The sequence below is a fragment of the Stigmatopora argus genome, chromosome 10 (assembly GCF_051989625.1).
Source record: "Stigmatopora argus isolate UIUO_Sarg chromosome 10, RoL_Sarg_1.0, whole genome shotgun sequence".
Taxonomy (NCBI): Eukaryota; Metazoa; Chordata; class Actinopteri; order Syngnathiformes; family Syngnathidae; genus Stigmatopora; species Stigmatopora argus.
Genome location: NC_135396.1, coordinates 2065337 through 2084768, shown reverse-complemented (window position 1 = coordinate 2084768; position 19432 = coordinate 2065337). Strand labels below are relative to the sequence as shown.

At 39.3% G+C, this 19432-nt stretch overlaps 2 protein-coding genes and 1 long non-coding RNA gene across 3 annotated transcripts; all 3 read left to right on the top strand.

Annotated features, from left to right (window-relative positions):
• The first annotated feature begins 807 nt into the window (after nt 1–807).
• On the top strand, nt 808–6235 carry LOC144083619 (uncharacterized). Its single transcript, XM_077611601.1, has 10 exons — nt 808–1036; nt 1581–1721; nt 1789–1974; nt 2147–2218; nt 2293–2419; nt 2506–2639; nt 3261–3458; nt 4704–4853; nt 5728–5907; nt 6078–6235. The coding sequence occupies exons 1-10, from the start codon at nt 808–810 to the stop codon at nt 6233–6235; spliced, it is 1575 nt and encodes a 524-aa protein (XP_077467727.1).
• A 735-nt stretch (nt 6236–6970) lies between these two features.
• On the top strand, nt 6971–8903 carry LOC144083154 (uncharacterized). The gene is made up of 3 exons (XR_013303488.1): nt 6971–7113; nt 7391–7537; nt 8771–8903. It is a non-coding gene; the product is annotated as an uncharacterized LOC144083154 (long non-coding RNA).
• A 5094-nt stretch (nt 8904–13997) lies between these two features.
• On the top strand, nt 13998–18189 carry LOC144083618 (uncharacterized). The gene is made up of 8 exons (XM_077611600.1): nt 13998–14122; nt 14253–14416; nt 15160–15396; nt 15476–15648; nt 16318–16438; nt 17040–17190; nt 17702–17841; nt 18110–18189. The coding sequence occupies exons 1-8, from the start codon at nt 13998–14000 to the stop codon at nt 18187–18189; spliced, it is 1191 nt and encodes a 396-aa protein (XP_077467726.1).
• The last annotated feature ends 1243 nt before the right edge of the window (nt 18190–19432 follow it).

Here is a 19432-nt window from a genome sequence, read left to right as displayed (position 1 = left end):
CAACAAACAAAACCCAAAAAATGAAGAGATAAATAATCTATAAATAATAATAATTAATAATAATCAATTTAATACCCATTATTGGCAGTGCACAAATAACAACAACAAACATATAGATAAAAAACAATAAATAATAATACGTAAATTATCATTGTATTACTTATTAATTTATTATTAATATTTATTGATTATTTATCTCTTCTTTTGTTTTTTGTTGTTATTTGTGCACTTCCCTACTTATTATGTTGACTACCTATTTATTATTTACTTATTTTTTATCATTAATTTGTCTGATTGTTTGTTGTTATTTGTGCGCTTTGTGGTGACGCTTTAAATCTCATTATACTTGCATTCAATCCAATTCAAATTAAAAAGACACTCATTTTTTTTACATCAAAAATATCTGACACTCCAACGTGTATGTAACCTTTTTATATGGACCCTATCGATGTGAGTAATTTGAAAATATTCCCATGTAAAATATCAAATGTGATCATTCAGGGGCGGTACTCTGACCAACCCGGCGGTGTCGATATGCTACATTGCCGGTCATGTGAGGCCGGATGGTTTTGCAGTAAAGCTGGTCTCTCGAACCCAGAGGGCCTCTGCCAACCTGGTCATTATTGCACATCAGCAGCCTTTACAGCCTCCCCAGTAAGCCAATCAGACGAGGACTCACACATTTGGTCTAGTTAACATCATTCTATGCTCATTTAACATTTGAGTAGCTGTTTTCCATCTTTTTATTGATGATAACAAACGATGCAGAGGACACCGAATAATGAAGTTCTGGAGTTCCAAGTCTGAATGGATGACTTCAATTTTCACACTCAGGTTGCCGTGGACTCGGGGGGAATGTGTCCCGCAGGCTATGTATGTCCCAGGGGGACCAAACACCCCCGGCAACACCCCTGTCCTGTTGGAACTTGGAGTAACAATGTGGGGGCTCAAAACCTGTCCTACTGCCAGCTCTGTCCACCTGGGCTGTACTGTAACACAAGTGGACTTACTCAACCGTCAGGGACATGCGACACGGGTGAGGCGTTTTCAACTTCCCGTCTGGGTTTTGCATGTGCGTCCCGTGCCTGTGTGGGTTTTCTCTGGGTACTCTGGTTTTTCGAAAGACATTCATTATAGGCTAGTTGAACACACTAAATTGACCCTAGTTTGGTTGTTCATCTTCGTTGGGCCACGTGATTGGCTGGTAACCAATTCAGGGTGTCCATATCCCAAAACTGCTATTTGGCTGGGAAGGCTCCAGCACCCCCGTTGACCTTTGTGGGATAAGTGAAACAAGTGAATGAAAAAATCTTAGTAATCCTTATTGATTTTTTTTGTGCACTAATGATGGGATATGACAAAATATGATGGGATTATTTTAATAATATACTCTTTAAATGCTTTTAAGTACATTACCATGACGCACATTTGTATAAAAATGCTTGGTTAAGTAGCTTAACTTGACCCATATAAAAATGCTTAGTAAAGTCCATTGACATGACCCAATGAGAGAGGGAAAATGCCGGTAATTTAACGGTTTTAAATCCCTAAATATGACATAATATATTTTATTCCCTCAGGCTTTTACTGTGCTTTGGGTGCATCGTCTCCAAAGCCTTTTGATGGTTTGACGGGGGACGTTTGCCCCATCGGACATTACTGCATTGTGGGTTCAGCCGCACCAACACCATGCCCTGATGGCACCTACTCCAACACAACAGGTACTGAAATGAAATTGGGCTCAAATCCAATGTAAAATAATATTTTTATATTTTTTTCTATCTTAAGGTGCAGAATCCTGCAGCGATTGCCCTCTTGGGACCTACTGCCTATCAGAAGAGGGCATCCAGCCTTGCCCAAAAGGTCACTATTGTCTTGGATTTGGGGTCGAGGGCATCTTGCCTTGCCCACCTGCTACCTACAACCCTCATTTGGGCTTGAGTCAAGTGGAGCAGTGCCTCATTTGTCCAGCAGGTAGAAGCATTGTGCCATATTTGTCATCACTGATCAAACAATCACTTTTTGTATGGAGTGTATCAACAAGACTACTGTATGATGTACTCCATTTAAATATATGGATTAATTATCATGCATGTTTTTATTTTATACTGGTATTCTGCTTATTTTTTATAATTCTTGTTGGCAGGCTTCTACTGTGAGGACTGGGGTCTATCTGAACCCACTGGACCATGCCAGGCTGGTTATTACTGCATCGCAGGTCATTCTAGTTTGGCACTATCACACAGTCATGGTCCTTATCTGGGTTTCAAATCTAAATCAAGACTTTTCCAGGTGTAAATTTCCCAAACCCAGATGGAAACTACAGCACTGGACTTGGAGGAGCGTGTCCACGGGGAAAGTACTGTCCAGAGGGGACCAGTCTTCCCATTCCCTGTCCTCCAGGCACCTACTCAGATCGGTCAGGAGACCAAAAATCCAACATTTCTCAAATATTTTCTACTTTGTGTTAGTTTGTGTGTTGTTTTTGCTTTATTTTTTCTTTAGGCTTTATGTGGCAGATATCACTGGCTGTAGATCATGTCCGCCGGGACATTTCTGTGCTGGTGAAGGTCTTACTGCACCATCGGGAAATTGTGAGGCAGGATTTTACTGTCCAGGTGGAGATTCGGCAGCCACAGGTAGGACATGATAGTAAATCAATACTTCCCATCCATGATGAAGATGCCAGAGAGAGACAAACAAATGTCGGAAATAAACAATATTGTCAGGAAAACTATTTACTAGAACCAATATTAGAATAGAATTTAGGTTGGAAAGGTAGGTAACATCTCTAAACCAGCAGAAAGTACAAAGCTATCCCGATCTATGTTTTCAAAAGTGTATTCATATTTAATTTATGTCAATTTATTGACTATGTGGTGTGAAATACCACAAACAAGCATTAGAGCACATGTGTCAAAGTGGCGGCACGGGGGCTAAATCTGGCCCGCTGCATCATTTTGTGTGGGCCGAGAAAGTAAATCATGAGTGGCGACTTTCTGTTTTAGGATCAAATTAAAATGAAAAGTATAGATGTATATTAAATTTCCTGATTTTCCCCCTTTGAAATCAATAATTGTAATTTTTTAATCCATTTTTTCTGTGTTTTTAGTTCAAAAATCATTTTGTAAAATCTAAAAATATATTTTAAAAAAAGCTAAAATAGATAGATTATAGATATTTATCGAGATATTAATTATAACTGTTTAACAGTCATGATTACAGTATTTTGCCACATCTAATTGCATTTGTCTCCCCAGGCTCAGAAGGAGGTCTTTGCCCACCCGCACATTACTGCCCGGAAGGCAGCGTAGGCCCAGCATCCTGCCCGGCAGGATTTTACGCAAACCTCACGGGCCAATGGTTGTGTTCACCCTGCCCCGCTGGTCACTACTGCCCGGAGAAGACTAGCGACTTTGCCAAGTTTCCCTGCCCGCCAGGGTTCTATTGTCCAGATGGTAGGTGCACTCTAAAACACTTAAAGCTTAGTGGCAGAAATCTTCCAAAATGGCTGTATTTTTCAGAGGGACTTAGTAGAAGTCTCACAAGCTAAAAATAAAAATAAAAAAGCAAAATTAAGAGGTAAAACAACATAAAAGTTGCACTGGAGTAAATCTCACTTTGTGCACTCTAAAATATTTAAAGTTTAGTGGCAAAAATCTTCCAAAATGGCTGTATTAGTCCGACAGACTTAGTAGAAGTCTCACAAGCTAAAAAAAATGCAAAATTAAGAGGTCAAACAACCTAAAAGTTGCACTGGAGTATGTTTTTTGTTGTTGTAATTATTGTTATTCTTTTTTAAATCAGATAACAAGAACAAACATCATACTTTAGAGTAATAATTGAATTCAATTGAATGCTTTTATTGTCAAATATAATGAGATACAAAGCTTTAACACAAAGTGCACAAATAATAACAACAAACAAACAGGCAAATAAATAAGCAATAAATAATAAATAAATAATCACTAAATAAGTAATATCAACACAATAATCTAATAACAAGAAATAAAGTAAATAAAAATAGCAAATAACAACAACAAACAGACAAATACATAAGCACTACATGATAAATAAATAATCACTAAATAAGTAATACCAACAAAAGAATATAATAATAATAAATAAAGTAAATAAAAATGACAACAACAAACAAACAGACAAATAAATAAGCAATAAATGATAAATAACTAATCACTAGATAAGTAATGAAAAAATATAATAAGAAATAAAGGAAATAAATAAATAAATGAATAGCTGCCAATTGAATTAAAACATTAAAATAACAAAACAACAACAAAATGGAGAACAATGGGTGAAGTAGGCATCTGCAGATGTTACTTGTTACTAATTATTTCAATAACTACAGCCTAGACTAGAAGTGTCAAACTCCGTTTGGCTCATTAATGCCAACTAGATTTCATGTTGTCATCTTTTGTTGCCATTTTGGTGGTTTAGTGTGTTTCTTGTCTATGTGATTGTTTACAAGTATCACCTGTTGTCTTCTGTTTTCTGGCTTTCCTTCCTATGTTTGACTCACACAGCTGTTTGTTAGCGTCATTAACCTCAAACCCAACTGGTAGCAATCAGATTCAGTTAGTTAATGCTACTTTATCCTTCCATTGAAGTTATTGTACAAGAGCTAATTTTAAAGTAAGTGGAGAATACTTCATTTAAAAGTCTCAAGTTTTGTACATCCTAAGGTACCAAGCATCCCAGCCAGTATCCTTGTCCTCGCGGCTACTACAACCCGGAACTGATGACTCAGAGTCTGGACAGCTGCCTGCCTTGCCCCCCTGGACACTACTGCGAGAAGGAGAAGCTGACTAATGTGTCTGGAAAATGCAAAGCTGGTAAGTAAGAAGTTGTTGGAAAAAAGGATAAATATATGTCCATGTCGGTCCGCTCTTCTATTTATTATTGAGCTCAGTCGCTGCAGTCTGGCAGATTAAGCAGTAATGAAACAAAAACAGTGTGAAATCAAGTCATGAGCCATTTTATTGACGTTGCATCAGTTCATAACCAGAACTAACTGCAGATAAGCATGTACTAGTCAACCAAAGCAAGGGCAATAACCCTTAAAGGCAAAAAGAAACACGCAACAACAACAAAACATAGAAAAACACATTGAATTGAACTAAAATGCAATTGCTTTGGATGTGTGTAAATGAATGATAGTGGAATGGGAAAAAGAGAACAACAACAACATTAATTGCACTAACATAACTAATGGTATGGTCAGCACTATCGCTTACTTCTTTTCTATAAATGTGTTGGTATAAAAGTTTAATCAACTTGTAACCACTACCAAGATTGTTTTTATAATGACCTATACTACAATAAAAGCAGAAATATCAGGAACTTTGTTCAAATATTAAATGTAAGGCCAGTATTATTTGCAAATTGGCATATAAATCAACACAAAATGAATTCATCTTCTTGACTAGATAGATATACACTAATCTTAAAAACACAATTTTCTACCTTTTCACTATAATTTATTTTTTGCCATTTTTTTATATTAGTTATGCGCTTAGTTGATGATTTACATTTACAATTTTTGCTGTCTCTCTTAAAAAAAATCCAGTTTTGCAGCATCAACAATTCAATTTATGATGAAATACTCTAAGTTACAAAAGCATTTTTTGCGTGTGCATGTTTACATGATTATTATTTTTTATTTTATTTCTCCCCCATTGCATCACTGTGCCTTTTTATTTCTCCCAGGTTGGTTTTGCGTCTCAGCGGCATGGAACTCGCAGCCGTTTGACCTGGACAATTACACAAACGCCAACTGTCTGTGTCCCGCCACTGCCACGGGGGGGCGATGTCAGCCGGGCTTTTACTGCCCCACAGGTAGCCCGGAGCCCCTCCCTTGCCCACCTGGAACCTTCTGCAACACCTCAGGTATTCCAAATATAACAATTTATTGAAAAACCATCACATAGCGATCAACATTTTGCGGTAATATGACTAAAAAGTCATCGTCGTAAAAAGATGTATCCGATTTCCTAATTGGAGTATGTGTGGTATCCTCTGGGTTTAGCGTACGTAAATCCGCCATTGTTGATCAACAGGCTTGGCTTTGCCAACGGGTCCCTGTTCTCCGGGTTATTACTGTGAAGGAGGAGCAATTGAAGCCAAGCCAACAGATGGAGAAACCGGGAGCATCTGTCCAAGTGGGGCATACTGTGGTAAGTCCTGCTTCACTGCTTTGGAACTGTTGGCTCGCTAATGGCCAATAAACATTGTAAGTGAGCTTATCAAAGGGTATTTAGTCAAAAAGCAGTCTGGGTGGAGGAGAGTAGTTTGACGCCAAAACTTCTTGGAAAATAAAATAGCAGCATCAAAGTCAGTAAAATGCAAGTTTTTTCTTTTGTTGTGTGGTCAAGGTACTCAAAGACCTTCCATAACCAGACGTAAATTATCGGTACTCGGACGTTTCGTCGAAAGACGTTTGGTCCCCGGACGTCTGGTACCCGGACAGTTGGTCGACCGGACGTTTGGTAGAACGGACGTTTGGTAGAACGGACGTTTGGTAGAACGGACGTTTGGTCAACCGGACGTTTGTTCGACCGGACGTTTGGTCGAACGGACGTTTGGTCGACCGGACGTTTGGTAGAACGGGCGTTTGGTAGAACGGACGTTTGGTTGAACGGACGTCTGGTAGAATGGACGTTTGGTCGCCGGGTTGTTACTGTTGAAACCAGCTCTCAAAATTATAATCATGAGAGAGAGAGAAAGTTTAATATCTAAATATTTAATATCAAAATATCAACAGTAAACTCTCATAATTTGTCATAATTTGACAGCGAGCGAACCCGGCGACTAAACGTCCGTTCTACCAAACGTCTATTCTACCAAACGTCCGTTCTACCAAACGTCCGGTCGACCAGACGTCCGGTCGACCAAACGTCCGGTCACGGAATTATCAAGTGACATTACTGAACTCTCTTTTTTTAGTGGAAGGCTCAAGAGAACCCCAGTTATGTCCCACTGGTACGTTTTCTCCATTACCCGGTAGGACCACCCAAACAGAGTGTCGGCCTTGTACCGGAGGTTTCTATTGTGACCAATCGGGTCTCAGTACGCCAACTGGATCTTGCAATCAAGGTAATAACGCCAACAAAATAGAACCTCCAGAATCTAATCCCAACAGATTTGAATCCAACTTCTTCCAAAAAAAGTGCACCCCAAAAAATCAAATAATACTTTACCCCATCATCCTAAATGACACAAGCCAACCTAAAAATGTAATTTGGAGTTTTGGAGGTTTTACGGTAACATTCATAATGCCTCGGTATGCTAATTTGGTGTTTCACATTATTGGCAGTGGAATTCATTTGTAACAGCAGCTCCTTTTTAATGGGCCACCTGCTCCTTTTCACAGGTTATTGGTGCCCCCCAGGACAGATTTCTGCTCTTCCATGTCCAACTGGTCACTTTTGCCTCAAGGGTAGTGCCTCTCCAGAACCTTGTCCATCGGGAACTTACCAAGATCGAGAGAATCAAGCGTTCTGCAACATTTGTGACGCAGGTGAGTCCATTTTAGACTTCCACGTGGAACGCAATGGATTTCTTGGAACAGAATATTTGTTTAATATTATGTTTAATGTTCACAAGATGATCCACGTGCTGACATTAATTCAATCTGTGGCCCGGTAGTAGAGTGGTTAACGCGTCGGTGATGGGGTCGAAGGTTCGATCCAATGTTGGTCCTCACTGTGTAGAGCAAAGTGGCGGCCCGGGGGCTAAATCTGGCCCGCCGCATCATTTTGTGTGGCCCGGCAAAGTGAATCATGAGTGCCAACTTTCTGTTTTAGGATCAAATTAAAATGATAGATATAGATGTATATTACATTTCCTGATTTTCCCCGTTTAAATCAAAAATCATTTTGTAAAATCTAAAAATATATTTAAAAAAGCTAAAATAAACATTGTTTTAGATCTATAAAAATGAATATTCAGGGCTTTTAATCCAGTTCTTTTAATCCATTTATAAAAACAATCTAAATATTATATCTAAAATGGTCCGGCCCACATGAAACCGAGTTAACGTTAATGCGGCCCGCGAACCAACCCGAGTCTGACACCTTTGGTGTAGAGCATAGGTGTCAAACTCCATTTTAGACCATATTTTAGATCTAATATCTAGATTTTTAATTTTTTTTAAATTGGATTAAAAGAACTGGATGGCAATGGAAACAAAATATTTTTTAAAAGTGGAAAAAAATGAAAATATTTGTATATTTAAACTCAAAACACAAAAGAAAAAAATTGGATTAGAAAATGACAATTATTGATTTAAAAGGGGGAAAATCAGGAAATTTAATATACATCTATACTCTTCATTTGAATTTGATCCTAAAACAGAAAGTCGGCACTCATGATTTACTTTCCCGGGCCACACAAAATGATGCGGCGGGCCAGATTTGGCCCCCGGGCCGCTACTTTGACACCTGTGGTGTAGAGTTTGCATGTTATCCTGGGCTGGTGTGGGTTTTCTCCGGGTACCCTGGTTCCCTCCCACACCCCCCAAATATGCTGGTTCAGCTGGTAGAACACTCTAAATTGCCCCTAGCTATGATTCGTTGTCCTTTTGTCTCCTTATGCCCCACCCTATTTAGCTGGGATAGAATCCAGCACCCCCCGCAAACCTCGTGAAGATTCAGAAAGTGAATGAAAACGACTCCTCTGCATCAGCAATGATATCTATTAACTATTTTGACTATCCATTCGTTGATCATGTATGCATTTGTTGTTTCACAAGGTTACTACTGCGATCCCAAGCTGAGTCCAGCTAATGGCTCCTTACTGAAGCTCTGTCCAAAAGGACATTACTGCCCCGCGGGCACACGTACATCCAACGAGCACCCTTGCCCCGTAGGCTCGTTCAACCCGAGAGAGCACGCAGACAGCCCGGAGGGCTGCACGCCATGTCCAAACGGACGCTACTGCCCTTCGCCGGGACTCTCCGAGTCGGCAGGTTGGATCAAGAAATCTCTTGATGAGTCGTCTTTTTTAAATCTTCATGGTGATAATGCATTTCACATGATTCAGGACTGTGCCTTGCTGGGTTTTGGTGCAAAGAAGGAGCATCCTCTCCAACGCCGTTGGATGGACGCTCTGGTTCCAAATGTCCTCCTGGTCATTACTGCCCTGCAGGTGATTGTTTTAATCTTTCTCAAGAAGAAAACCAGGCGTCTTTGAGATGTAAATAGGTACTAAATGGCTCATTAAATTTAGAGACAACATGCAACACTTGCAGGCAAGAATTTGAGTTATGTTTTCCCTATAGCGCACGTGTCAAAGTGGCAGCCCGGGGGCCAAATCTGGCCCGCCGCATCATTTTGTGTGGCCCGGGAAAGTAAATCATGAGTGCCGACTTTCTGTTTTAGGATCAAATTAAAATGAAGAGTATAGATTTATATAAAATTTCATGATTTTCCCCCTTTTAAATCAATAATTGTGATTTTTTAATCCATTTTTTCTGTTTTTATTTCAAAAACCATTTTGTAAAATCTAAAAATATATAAAAAAGCTAAAATAAACATTGTTTTAGAGCTATAAAAACCTGAATATTCAGGGCTTTTAATCCAGTTCTTTTAATCCACTTATAAAAAAAATCTAAATATTATATCTAAAATGGTCCGGCCCACATGAAATCGAGTTGACGTTAATGCGGCCTGCGAGTTTGACACCCTTGCTCTAGCATGTTCCAGTTAAGATGTATTTTCGGTAAGGTTTTAAGACAGTTGTAGAAGTACTGACTCATAATAGTATCTTATTATTACAGTAATTCAGTCACAATCCAATAAAGGCTTAGATTACCTCTCATGTGATATCAAATTCTTTGATCATAATTTCTGAAGGCCATCAAACATTTGTATCATTTCACTTATTGTTTTTCACAGCAGCAGTATTTTGACTAAAGCGTGTGTGTGTATTAGTAGTCTATTATGTAGTCTCAATTCGTAGCATGCTAACATTTTCAATTACGTTTCAAGGGTTGTCCAATTTAAGATAAGATGTGACTTGTCTTACAGGCAAATTTAATCAAATGTATGCTGCATAAAGTTTTTAACATTCCCCCCTGTTTTAATTTAAGGCTATTGTTTTATTCATGCTTATTAACATCTGCTGGCCTGAAGGACTTCCTGACAACATCTATCTTTGTCACTTTTAACATTGCCATGAATGTTTTTCTAACCTGCACCGACCTTTTCTTTAAAAACAAGGTCTTTGTTTTGAGGTCACCGATTTTGTTAAACCCTTTTCTTCCGTAACGCTACCGTTTTCAAAAAACGTTGTTTATTCCCGTTTTTGTTGGACCTCTAGCCATCTTTTAATTTTCTATTTACAGGCACCACGGCTCCTGTGGCGTGTCCAATTGGCAGCTGGTCAAACAGTTCTGGCCTACAAACGCAGGAGGACTGCCAAACATGTCTTGGCGGATTTTATTGTAACAGCGCTGGGCTAACTTCCCCGATTGGACGCTGCCTTGGAGGGTACTTGCTATTTTTTGCATGCAGGCAATATTCAGGCTAAAGGTCAATAGGTCAATATTCCGATATTTACAGTTATCGGTTTATATACGCTAACTCGCCGTGTTGTTCATCAATTGGAATATTCCTTTTGCATTCGCCATTTTATTCCTGATTTTAGGTCAATAGGTCAATATTCCGGTATTTACAGTTATTGGTTTCTATATGCTAGCTCGCCATGTTGTTCATCAATTGGAATATTCCTTTTGCATACGCCATTTTATTCCTGATTTTAGGTCAATAGGTCAATATTCCGATATTTACAGTTATCAGTTTATATACGCTAGCTCGCCATGTTGTTCATCAATTGCAATATTCCTTTTGCATACGCCATTTTTTTCCTGATTTTAGGTCAATAGGTCAATATTCCGATATTTACAGTTATTGGTTTCTATACGCTAGCTCGCCATGTTGTTCATCAATTGGAATATTCCTTTTGCATATGCCATTTTATTCCTGATTTTAGATCAATAGGTCAATCGGTCAATATTCCGATATTTACAGTTATCGGTTTATATACACTAGCTCGCCATGTTGTTCATCAATTGGAATATTCCTTTTGCATACGCCATTTTATTCCTGATTTTAGGTCACTAGGTCAATATTCCGATATTTACAGTTATCGGTTTATATACGCTAGCTTGGTGTTGTTCATTAATTGGAATATTCTTTTTGCATACGCCATTTTATTCCTGATTTTAGGTCACTAGGTCAATATTCCAATATTTATAGTTATCGGTTTCTATACGCTAGCTCGCCATGTTGTTCATCAATTGTAATATTCCTTTTGCATACGCCATTTTATTCCTGATTTTAGATCAATAGGTCAATCGGTCAATATTTCGATATTTACAGATATCGGTTTATATTTGCCATGTTGTTCATCAATTGGAATATTCCTTTTGCATACGCCATTTTATTCCTGATTAGAATTTTTTTCACCGTAGGTATTATTGTCTTGGGGGAGCTATAACGCCCACTCCTACCGATGGAATAACGGGAGGACCTTGTCCCGAAGGTTCTTACTGCCCCGAAGGAAGCGCTGAACCGATACCTTGTGAGCCGGGGACATATGCGGTCGTTACGCATGCCACTCAGTGTCAACCCTGTCTTCCGGGCTGGTACTGCGTGAATGGCACCTTCCATCTGTGCCCTCCAGGTTTGATATGTTTTCCCTGTGGCAATTATCTAAACTAGATGCTGTTGCTCAAATGGAAAGCTGCAGAAAGTACTGTAGCGAAATGGGTAATCATTGGGTGGAATAGAAATACCGCCTGCTCGATTCTCATGGCTAACGTTGACTTTGGTGCTTAGTCCTTTCTAATTCGTTGGTTTAAACAGTTTTATATACATACATTTGTGTGTCGCTAAAGTTGGGTCGAATTTAAGAACCGCCAGGTCAAAGAAACTCTTCTGGGATTCAATTTTTGTTTTTACTTGATCTGTGAGTGTAAGGGGAGAATGAATGACAGATAAAATTATTTCAAGTGCCCAAATTAATGACCAACATGCAAAAAAAAAGATAAATACTCACAAAAATGACAGTATTTCCACACTATAAGGCGCAACTAAAATAGACTGTGCGCCTTATAGTCCAGTGCGCTTTATATATGGATCAATATTGGTTAATCATTGTATGAAATTCCCTTTAGCACAACTACATCAAGTTGATGCATAACGCAACTCATAATCACTACTACTACAGCTCCATTTAGTTTAATTACTTTAATTCTAATCTAATCTAAATTGTGTTGGTTTTAAGAACCCTCCGACACAAAATAAGCAGATGAGGTTTGAATCTTTAAACTACTTTAAACTTTTATAGATATAATCTAATAAGAATAAACATAATTTTATACTGATCATAATATAGAAATGAAGCCGGTTGCAAAACATTCCGCCATTGTGGAACTGACGAAAAATGTCCCTGAGGAATATCTAAATATTTATGGAAAAATGGCAAATTCCGTTGCTTCCACTTCTGTCGTATGTTATGCAGCAGAAAGTTAAATTTTGCACGACTCTGAAGCTGAAAACTTGATTCATCTCCAGAGATGTCTTTATGCCCCACCCACACGGTTTCCCAGTGATATAAAAAATAGAAAACAGGAATGTTATGCGAAGTGTAGTAATTGAAAGGAAACTCATTTCATCAGAAAAACAGAGCGTGTTTTTGTCAGGCTGCTTGCTGTTGTGAATTATTCTGTTTGTGTCCGATGAAGAAAAAGTATGTGATGCAGACATTTATCAGCGTAGTAATAAGGGAGCAAAAACAAGGACTCATACAGCTCAAACTTTAGACTAAACATGATTTTCAGTCAAGTTTGCAATCATAAGATGGACTACTTTTAGGGTTCACTTCAGTTATGTCCATTTGGAAAGAAAGAAAACATTATGTTCAGTCACATTTATTGGATTGACTTGAAATATTTTATAGTTTTATCAAGTGGTTGGTTCGCGGGCCGCGTTAACGTCAACTCAATTTCATGTGGGCCGTACCATTTTAGATATAATATTTAGATATATTTTTTATAAATGAATTAAAAGAACTGTATTAAAAGCCCTGAATATTCAGTTTTTTATAGATCTAAAACAATGTTTATTTTAGCTTTTTTTAAAATCTATTTTTAGATTTTACAAAAAGATTTTTGAACTAAAACACAGGAAAAAATGGATTAAAAAATGACAATGATTGATTTAAAAGGGGGAAAATCAGGAAATTTAATATACATCTATACTTTTCATTTTAATTTGACCCTAAAACAGAAAGTCGGCACTCATGATTTACTTTCCCGGGCCGCACAAAATGATGCGGCGGGCCAGATTTGGCCCCCGTGCCGCCACTTTGACACTTGTGCAAAATTTTACTCGTATCTCAAATTGCTCTTTTGTCGGGGCACTCGTATGTCAAGGTACCACTGTACTTTCCCGACAAAAAACGAGTTGACGTTAATGCGGCCCGCGAACCAACCCGAGTCTGACATCCTTGATTTAAAGTATGAAAAAATCAAGGGTGCTATGAACTCGGATGACTTCAAATGCCGGCCTGCTCTCTCTTTCCCTCTTAAAAAATACATTTAAAAAATGTACAGATCATTTTATTACACATTCATGCACGAGCAAATTGAATGCTCATCCTTTTTCTAAACAAGAAAAGCAAAAATTAAAGTCCAATGAAACTCCAGTTTCCACTCCTTAACAGTTACAAACATTATTTAACGTTCATTCAACCACCATCCAATAATTGCAACAGATTGCAAAAGTGAGAAACTACAACGCACGTCATTTCATTTAGGATTTGCATAAGCCTTCGGAGCATGTAAACAAAGCTCTTCTTCAACTAAATAGGCCTAAACACGAGCGAGCAGCTGCTTTGTTGACAATGGAAATCGAAGCGCGTCCGTTGCGGTTTGCCAGCGTCTGCGCGTTTGTGCTTAAGTGTGCATCTCTTTCATGACTCTGGCGGACACGCAACTAGGTTATTATTGTTCGGCGGGCTCGGCGACTCCTCAGCTCTGCCCCCCGGGAACCATCGGTACAGAGGACGGCCGAGCCAGCTGCGACGCCTGTCCTCGGGGGTAAACCGGCCTATGCAAACCATAAATACAATCAACTGTAAACACGTAGACAATATGAGTGCCTTTAATTTAATGCAACTACATTGCTTTGACCTCATTTCCAATAACCCTGTATTTATTTTTGTTATAGGTTCTATTGTCCTGGAGGCAACAATGCTTCCTTCTATGAGTGTCCAATGGGGCATTACTGCCCAGTCGGGACTCGGTCCAAATTCCTCCACCCATGTCCATCTGGTTCCATCAATCCCTTCACTCGGATGACAAAAACCCAGGACTGCCTACCGTGTCCGCCAGGTCTAAGAAACTCTTCTGGGATTCAATTTTTACTTTTCACTTAAATATGTTAATTGATTCACCCCTGTTGATGAGAAACTCGCTCATCCGTGAGTGTAAGGGGAGAATAAATGACAGATAAAATTAGTTCAAGATGCCCAAATGTGGCCAAATTAATTACCAACATGCAAAAAAAACATAAATACACACAAAAATGACAGTATTTCCGCACTACAAGGCCCAACTAAAATAGGCTGCGCGCCTTATAGTCCAGTGCGCTTTGTATATGGATCAATATCGGTTAATCATTGTATGAAATTCCCTTTAGCACAACTACATCAAGTTGATGCATAACACAACTCATAATCACTACTACTACAGCTCCATCTAGTTTAATTACTTTAATTCTAATCTAATCTAGTAGATGTTTAACACAATCCCCTACCACTAACACTACCACCACCACTACTACTACCACCTCATAATCCAATTTATACATGAACCAAATTTCAAGATGCCTTGTGGTGCGGAAAATATGTTAAATGGAAAAAAATGAACTTAACATGTAAAAGACAAAATATAACTCAAATGAAAAGCAATTCAGTGACACGCATAATCATTAATTTGTGTATTAACTTACTCATTTCTGGTGCTACTGAGCCTCCACAGAAATTTTCCTTCCTACCTACCGCCAATACCCGTTGAAACAGATCCTTATCTTATTTTCCAAATTTGAAATACCGTCTTTTTTCTCACCCTTGCAGGCTTTTTCTGCGCGTCACCCGGGATGGCTGTTACATCGGGCCAGTGTGCGGCTGGTTATTACTGCTCCTCCGGTGCTTCGTCACCCACCCCGTCTGATTACGGTTTGACAGGTGACCGCTGTCCTGAGGGACATTACTGCCCCTGGGGCTCCTCCACTCCATTACCTTGCCCCGTGGGATATTACAGCAACCGAAGTGGGAACAGTCAAACATCTGACTGCCTGCCTTGTCCTCGAGGTCAGAACCAGTTCATCACATTGTGCAGCAATTAGTAATTTATTTGACAGAATATGCACTGTCTTCTTCTCCTTCTTAGGTTTCCTCTGCACCACAAGAGGACTCTCTTTCCCTTCACTCATTTGCTCAGAAGGGTCCTACTGTCCAAGCCCCAATGCATCAGTAGAGTGCCCTCCTGGACATATGTGTCCACGTGGGTCTCACAGACCAGTATCATGCTTGCCAGGGGCCTTCCAAAATCTACCAGGACAGGTAAGTCCGAGGTGGATAGGCTACATGCAAGGTACATTTGTGTTTAGGGTTCTTTAAATACTTAAACTAAAGTGAGAGAAACCACAAAATGTGAAAAGGTGTTGTTTTTAAATGGGATATTTTTATGTGGTTCTGATTAAACATAAATGAAGATTGTTTATGTATTTTTTGTGCCGTTTTTGGAGGGGATTCATTTATTATGTACAAAGTGTTTGGTCAACTGTTGGCCAATTGTTTACGTTCTTCCACTTAAAAAGAAGCTTCTTTTAAAGCCACACCCTTTTTTTAATTCAGCCACAGCAAAAACATGTTATTGAGTTACTATTGTTTGTCATATTTATTCAAAAAGGGCTATTAGTTGAGGCCAACATTTTTATTAAGTCTTAGTTTTAAATCTAGCTGTATTACGCAGGCGAGTGCAGATAACCTTTGACAATCCTTACAACATAGTTAGACGTTTTAATCGTCCAATCAAAAGAGTGTTACAGGTCCCTTCAAGTCCAAAGAGAGCAGATTGGACCATCTGTGTGTGTGCTACAAAGTTTATAGTTCACTCTCTGCCTGCAAAAGAAGAAACTCAAGTCTTAGCGTCTGTCGCTCGTAGCAGACATCTGCTCATTGTCATAATATTTTCTTTAAACATGCATTTTCCAAATTGTCTCTCCACAGGCTAAGTGTGTTACATGCCCAGCAGGATTTTATTGCGCCGACTTCACCAATGTCGACATTGGCAATATTTCCAGGAGCTACACCCCCACGCTGTGCCCTAAAGGACACTTTTGCCCACCAGGTAGGACACAATTCCTTGTCATATACCCATGACAAATTCACCATGTTATCAGACCATGCAGGGTAGAAGTAATGCTAATAGTAATGCTGAATGCTTGCGACATAGTAGCAAACTGTGTTTTGTCATTCATTTTCTGAACCGCTTATCCTCACAAAGGTCATTGGACGGGGTTGCTGGAGCATATCCCAGCTAATTACGGGGATGAGGCAGTGGGCATCCTGATTCGGTGGCCAGCCAATCATATCGGACAAGGAGACAAAGGACAACCTATCATAGCTAGGGTCAATTTAGAGTGTCCAATCAGCCTACCATGCATGTTTTTGGAATGTGAGAGGAAACCTGAGTACCCGGAGAAAACCCACGCGAGCCTGGGGAGAACATGCAAACTCCACACAGTATGGACCGACCTGGGATCAAACGCACGACCCCAGAACTGCAGGCCCTAGGGCCGCAGTAAAATGTATTCTTTTTTTTTTTTGACCGCCAAAACTTCTTTTTTTTAACAGTAACTGTCTTATGATAAGGCAAATTGTCGACTGAATATTTTTTGTGTTATGTGGTCGGACCCGGACCATCTGAACATATGACATGCTCTCTACAGGGTCAGAGTCTGGAGTGGCATTTCCGTGCCCACCTGGTACCTTTAGTGCCCAGATGGGCTTGTCTAGTGAACAGGGCTGCGAATCGTGTCCTCCAGGATCGTACTGCGCCTCATCCGGACTGAAAGCCCCTACTGGGCTTTGCTCTCCTGGGTAAGATTGAACTCTTATTATATTTAAAGCATCATCACACCTTAATAACATTGCCATAAAACAAAACACAGACGCATCCGTGAAGATTGCTAAACCTACGGAATGACACGAACTAGAAGGCACCATATGGCTAACACACATAGTGGCAATGATCCCATTTGAACACAAACCGTACCACAACAGACAATTTAACCATACTTCGTGATGTATTTTTAGCCTCTACAAAATCCCACTGATATTCAAGAAACTTACTCAGTCGCACACAGTAGTTTAGTAAAACTACTTAATTAGTGCCTGTATTTTAAAGTACTTGTCAGGCTACATTTTTGGTGGGTTAGATTTGAACATATTTCATGCATGGTAATTTTACAATAACCACTGGCTACCTGGCACAAATTAGGTTGACATACAGTGTCGTATGCATTTCTTTAAAAAAAATTAAAGTGAATTTGTGAAGGAAATCTTTGGACGCTAATGTTTTCTGTCCTCATCACCCCCACTTTCGCTCCAGTTACTTCTGCAGCCAGCGTTCCATCTCTGCCCAACCTGATGATAACCCGACTGGGGGCCGCTGCAAGGCCGGTTTTTATTGTCCTCAGGGTACCAGCGTCATGCTTCCATGTCCCGTTACCACTTTCAGCTCAATAGAAGGTGACCCATTATTCACCCTATATTGAATTAAAAATGTACCTCCAAAAACCCCATGTCAACTGTACCATTTGTTTTAAGTAACTATAAACTTGAATGCACAATAAATGGGAAAAAAACGGGAGCTCCCATATATAAATGGATAGAAAATATTTTATATAATCTCCTACTGTAATCGTATCCAATTTGATCATGATTTGTTTTCTTTTTTTAAGGTGCAATGTCTGTGGATGATTGCCAAGTTTGTTTGCCTGGTCACTATTGTGCCCAGGTTGGACTCTCATCCCCTTCTGGACCCTGCAAGGCTGGATTCTTTTGCACATCCGGGTCCAAAACGGCAACCCCTTATAGTAATATCACAGGTAACGTCAATATGCATGTGAAAATATTTTAGATGTACCATATTTTCATGACTATAAGGCGCACTTAAAAGTCTTAATTTTTCTCCAAAATAGACAGGGCGCCTTATAATCAGTGTGCCTTATATATGGAAAAAATGTCATTCATTGAGGGTGCGCCTTATAACGCGGTGCGCCTTATAGTCGTGAAAATACGGTACATCAAATATTCCCATTATACTACTATATAAGGTAATAGTAGGCCTAGTAATTTCCTGTCAATCACATCACCCAAAAAATATGATCCTTAAAAAACGTGGACAACTGAAGTAGTGCAATTCAGTTTAATTTTATATCACCATAATACTACTGTATAATGAAATAGTAGGCCTTTTGTCCTAGTAATTTCCTGTCAATCAAATCACCCAAAAAAATGAGCCTTAAAAAATGAGGACAACTGAAGTAGTGCAATACCGTCTAATTTTATATCACCATAATTCATTATGATTTAATCAAGATTTTAAGCCTCAGATTTTGTGCTCTCTTTTAACCATCATTAAAGATACATTATGGACCCTACATAAGATTACACATACTAAACCTATAATATATTTTATTTAATCCACCAAAACAGTTATGAAATCTTTCCACTAACCAACAAAAAATACTTTTGGCGCCAATGACTCATCCATACTACTTTCTTTTCATAGTCAATTTCCCTTTGCAATTTCTTTTCAGTTAATGTAATGAGTAAAGACATCTGACAAAGCTTTATTATCTCATGTCCAGGAGGAAGCATGTCCCCATCTGCTCATCCAAGTCCGTCCACGCACACTCACTTCCACGGGGGTGCATGCCCTGCTGGCTACTATTGTCTCGAAGGTAGCACAAAACCAAGCCCCTGCCCCCCAGGTAAGAAATTCCTCACCTCATTGGATAAGAAACACGATTATTCTAATCTAGCATCGGACATCTGCCGGCCAATGAATTTCCCCGACCCTTGTCAATTCTGACACCGCTTTGCTTGTAAGATTGCCACCGTAACATACAACGCCATAAACCGGCAAGGTGCAACAGATTGTAATGTATTCCAAATCTTAAAAGGAGGCCGTAAAACCTAATGGGGGTTCAATAAATGGACCAAATGGTCGGTGAGCTGCTAAGTGAATCAATATAGCCATTTCACAGAAGCAGACTGTGATGCTCTGTTGTTTTGTCCACGTGTGTGTGTTGTGATTTACAGTATATGAGCAGTT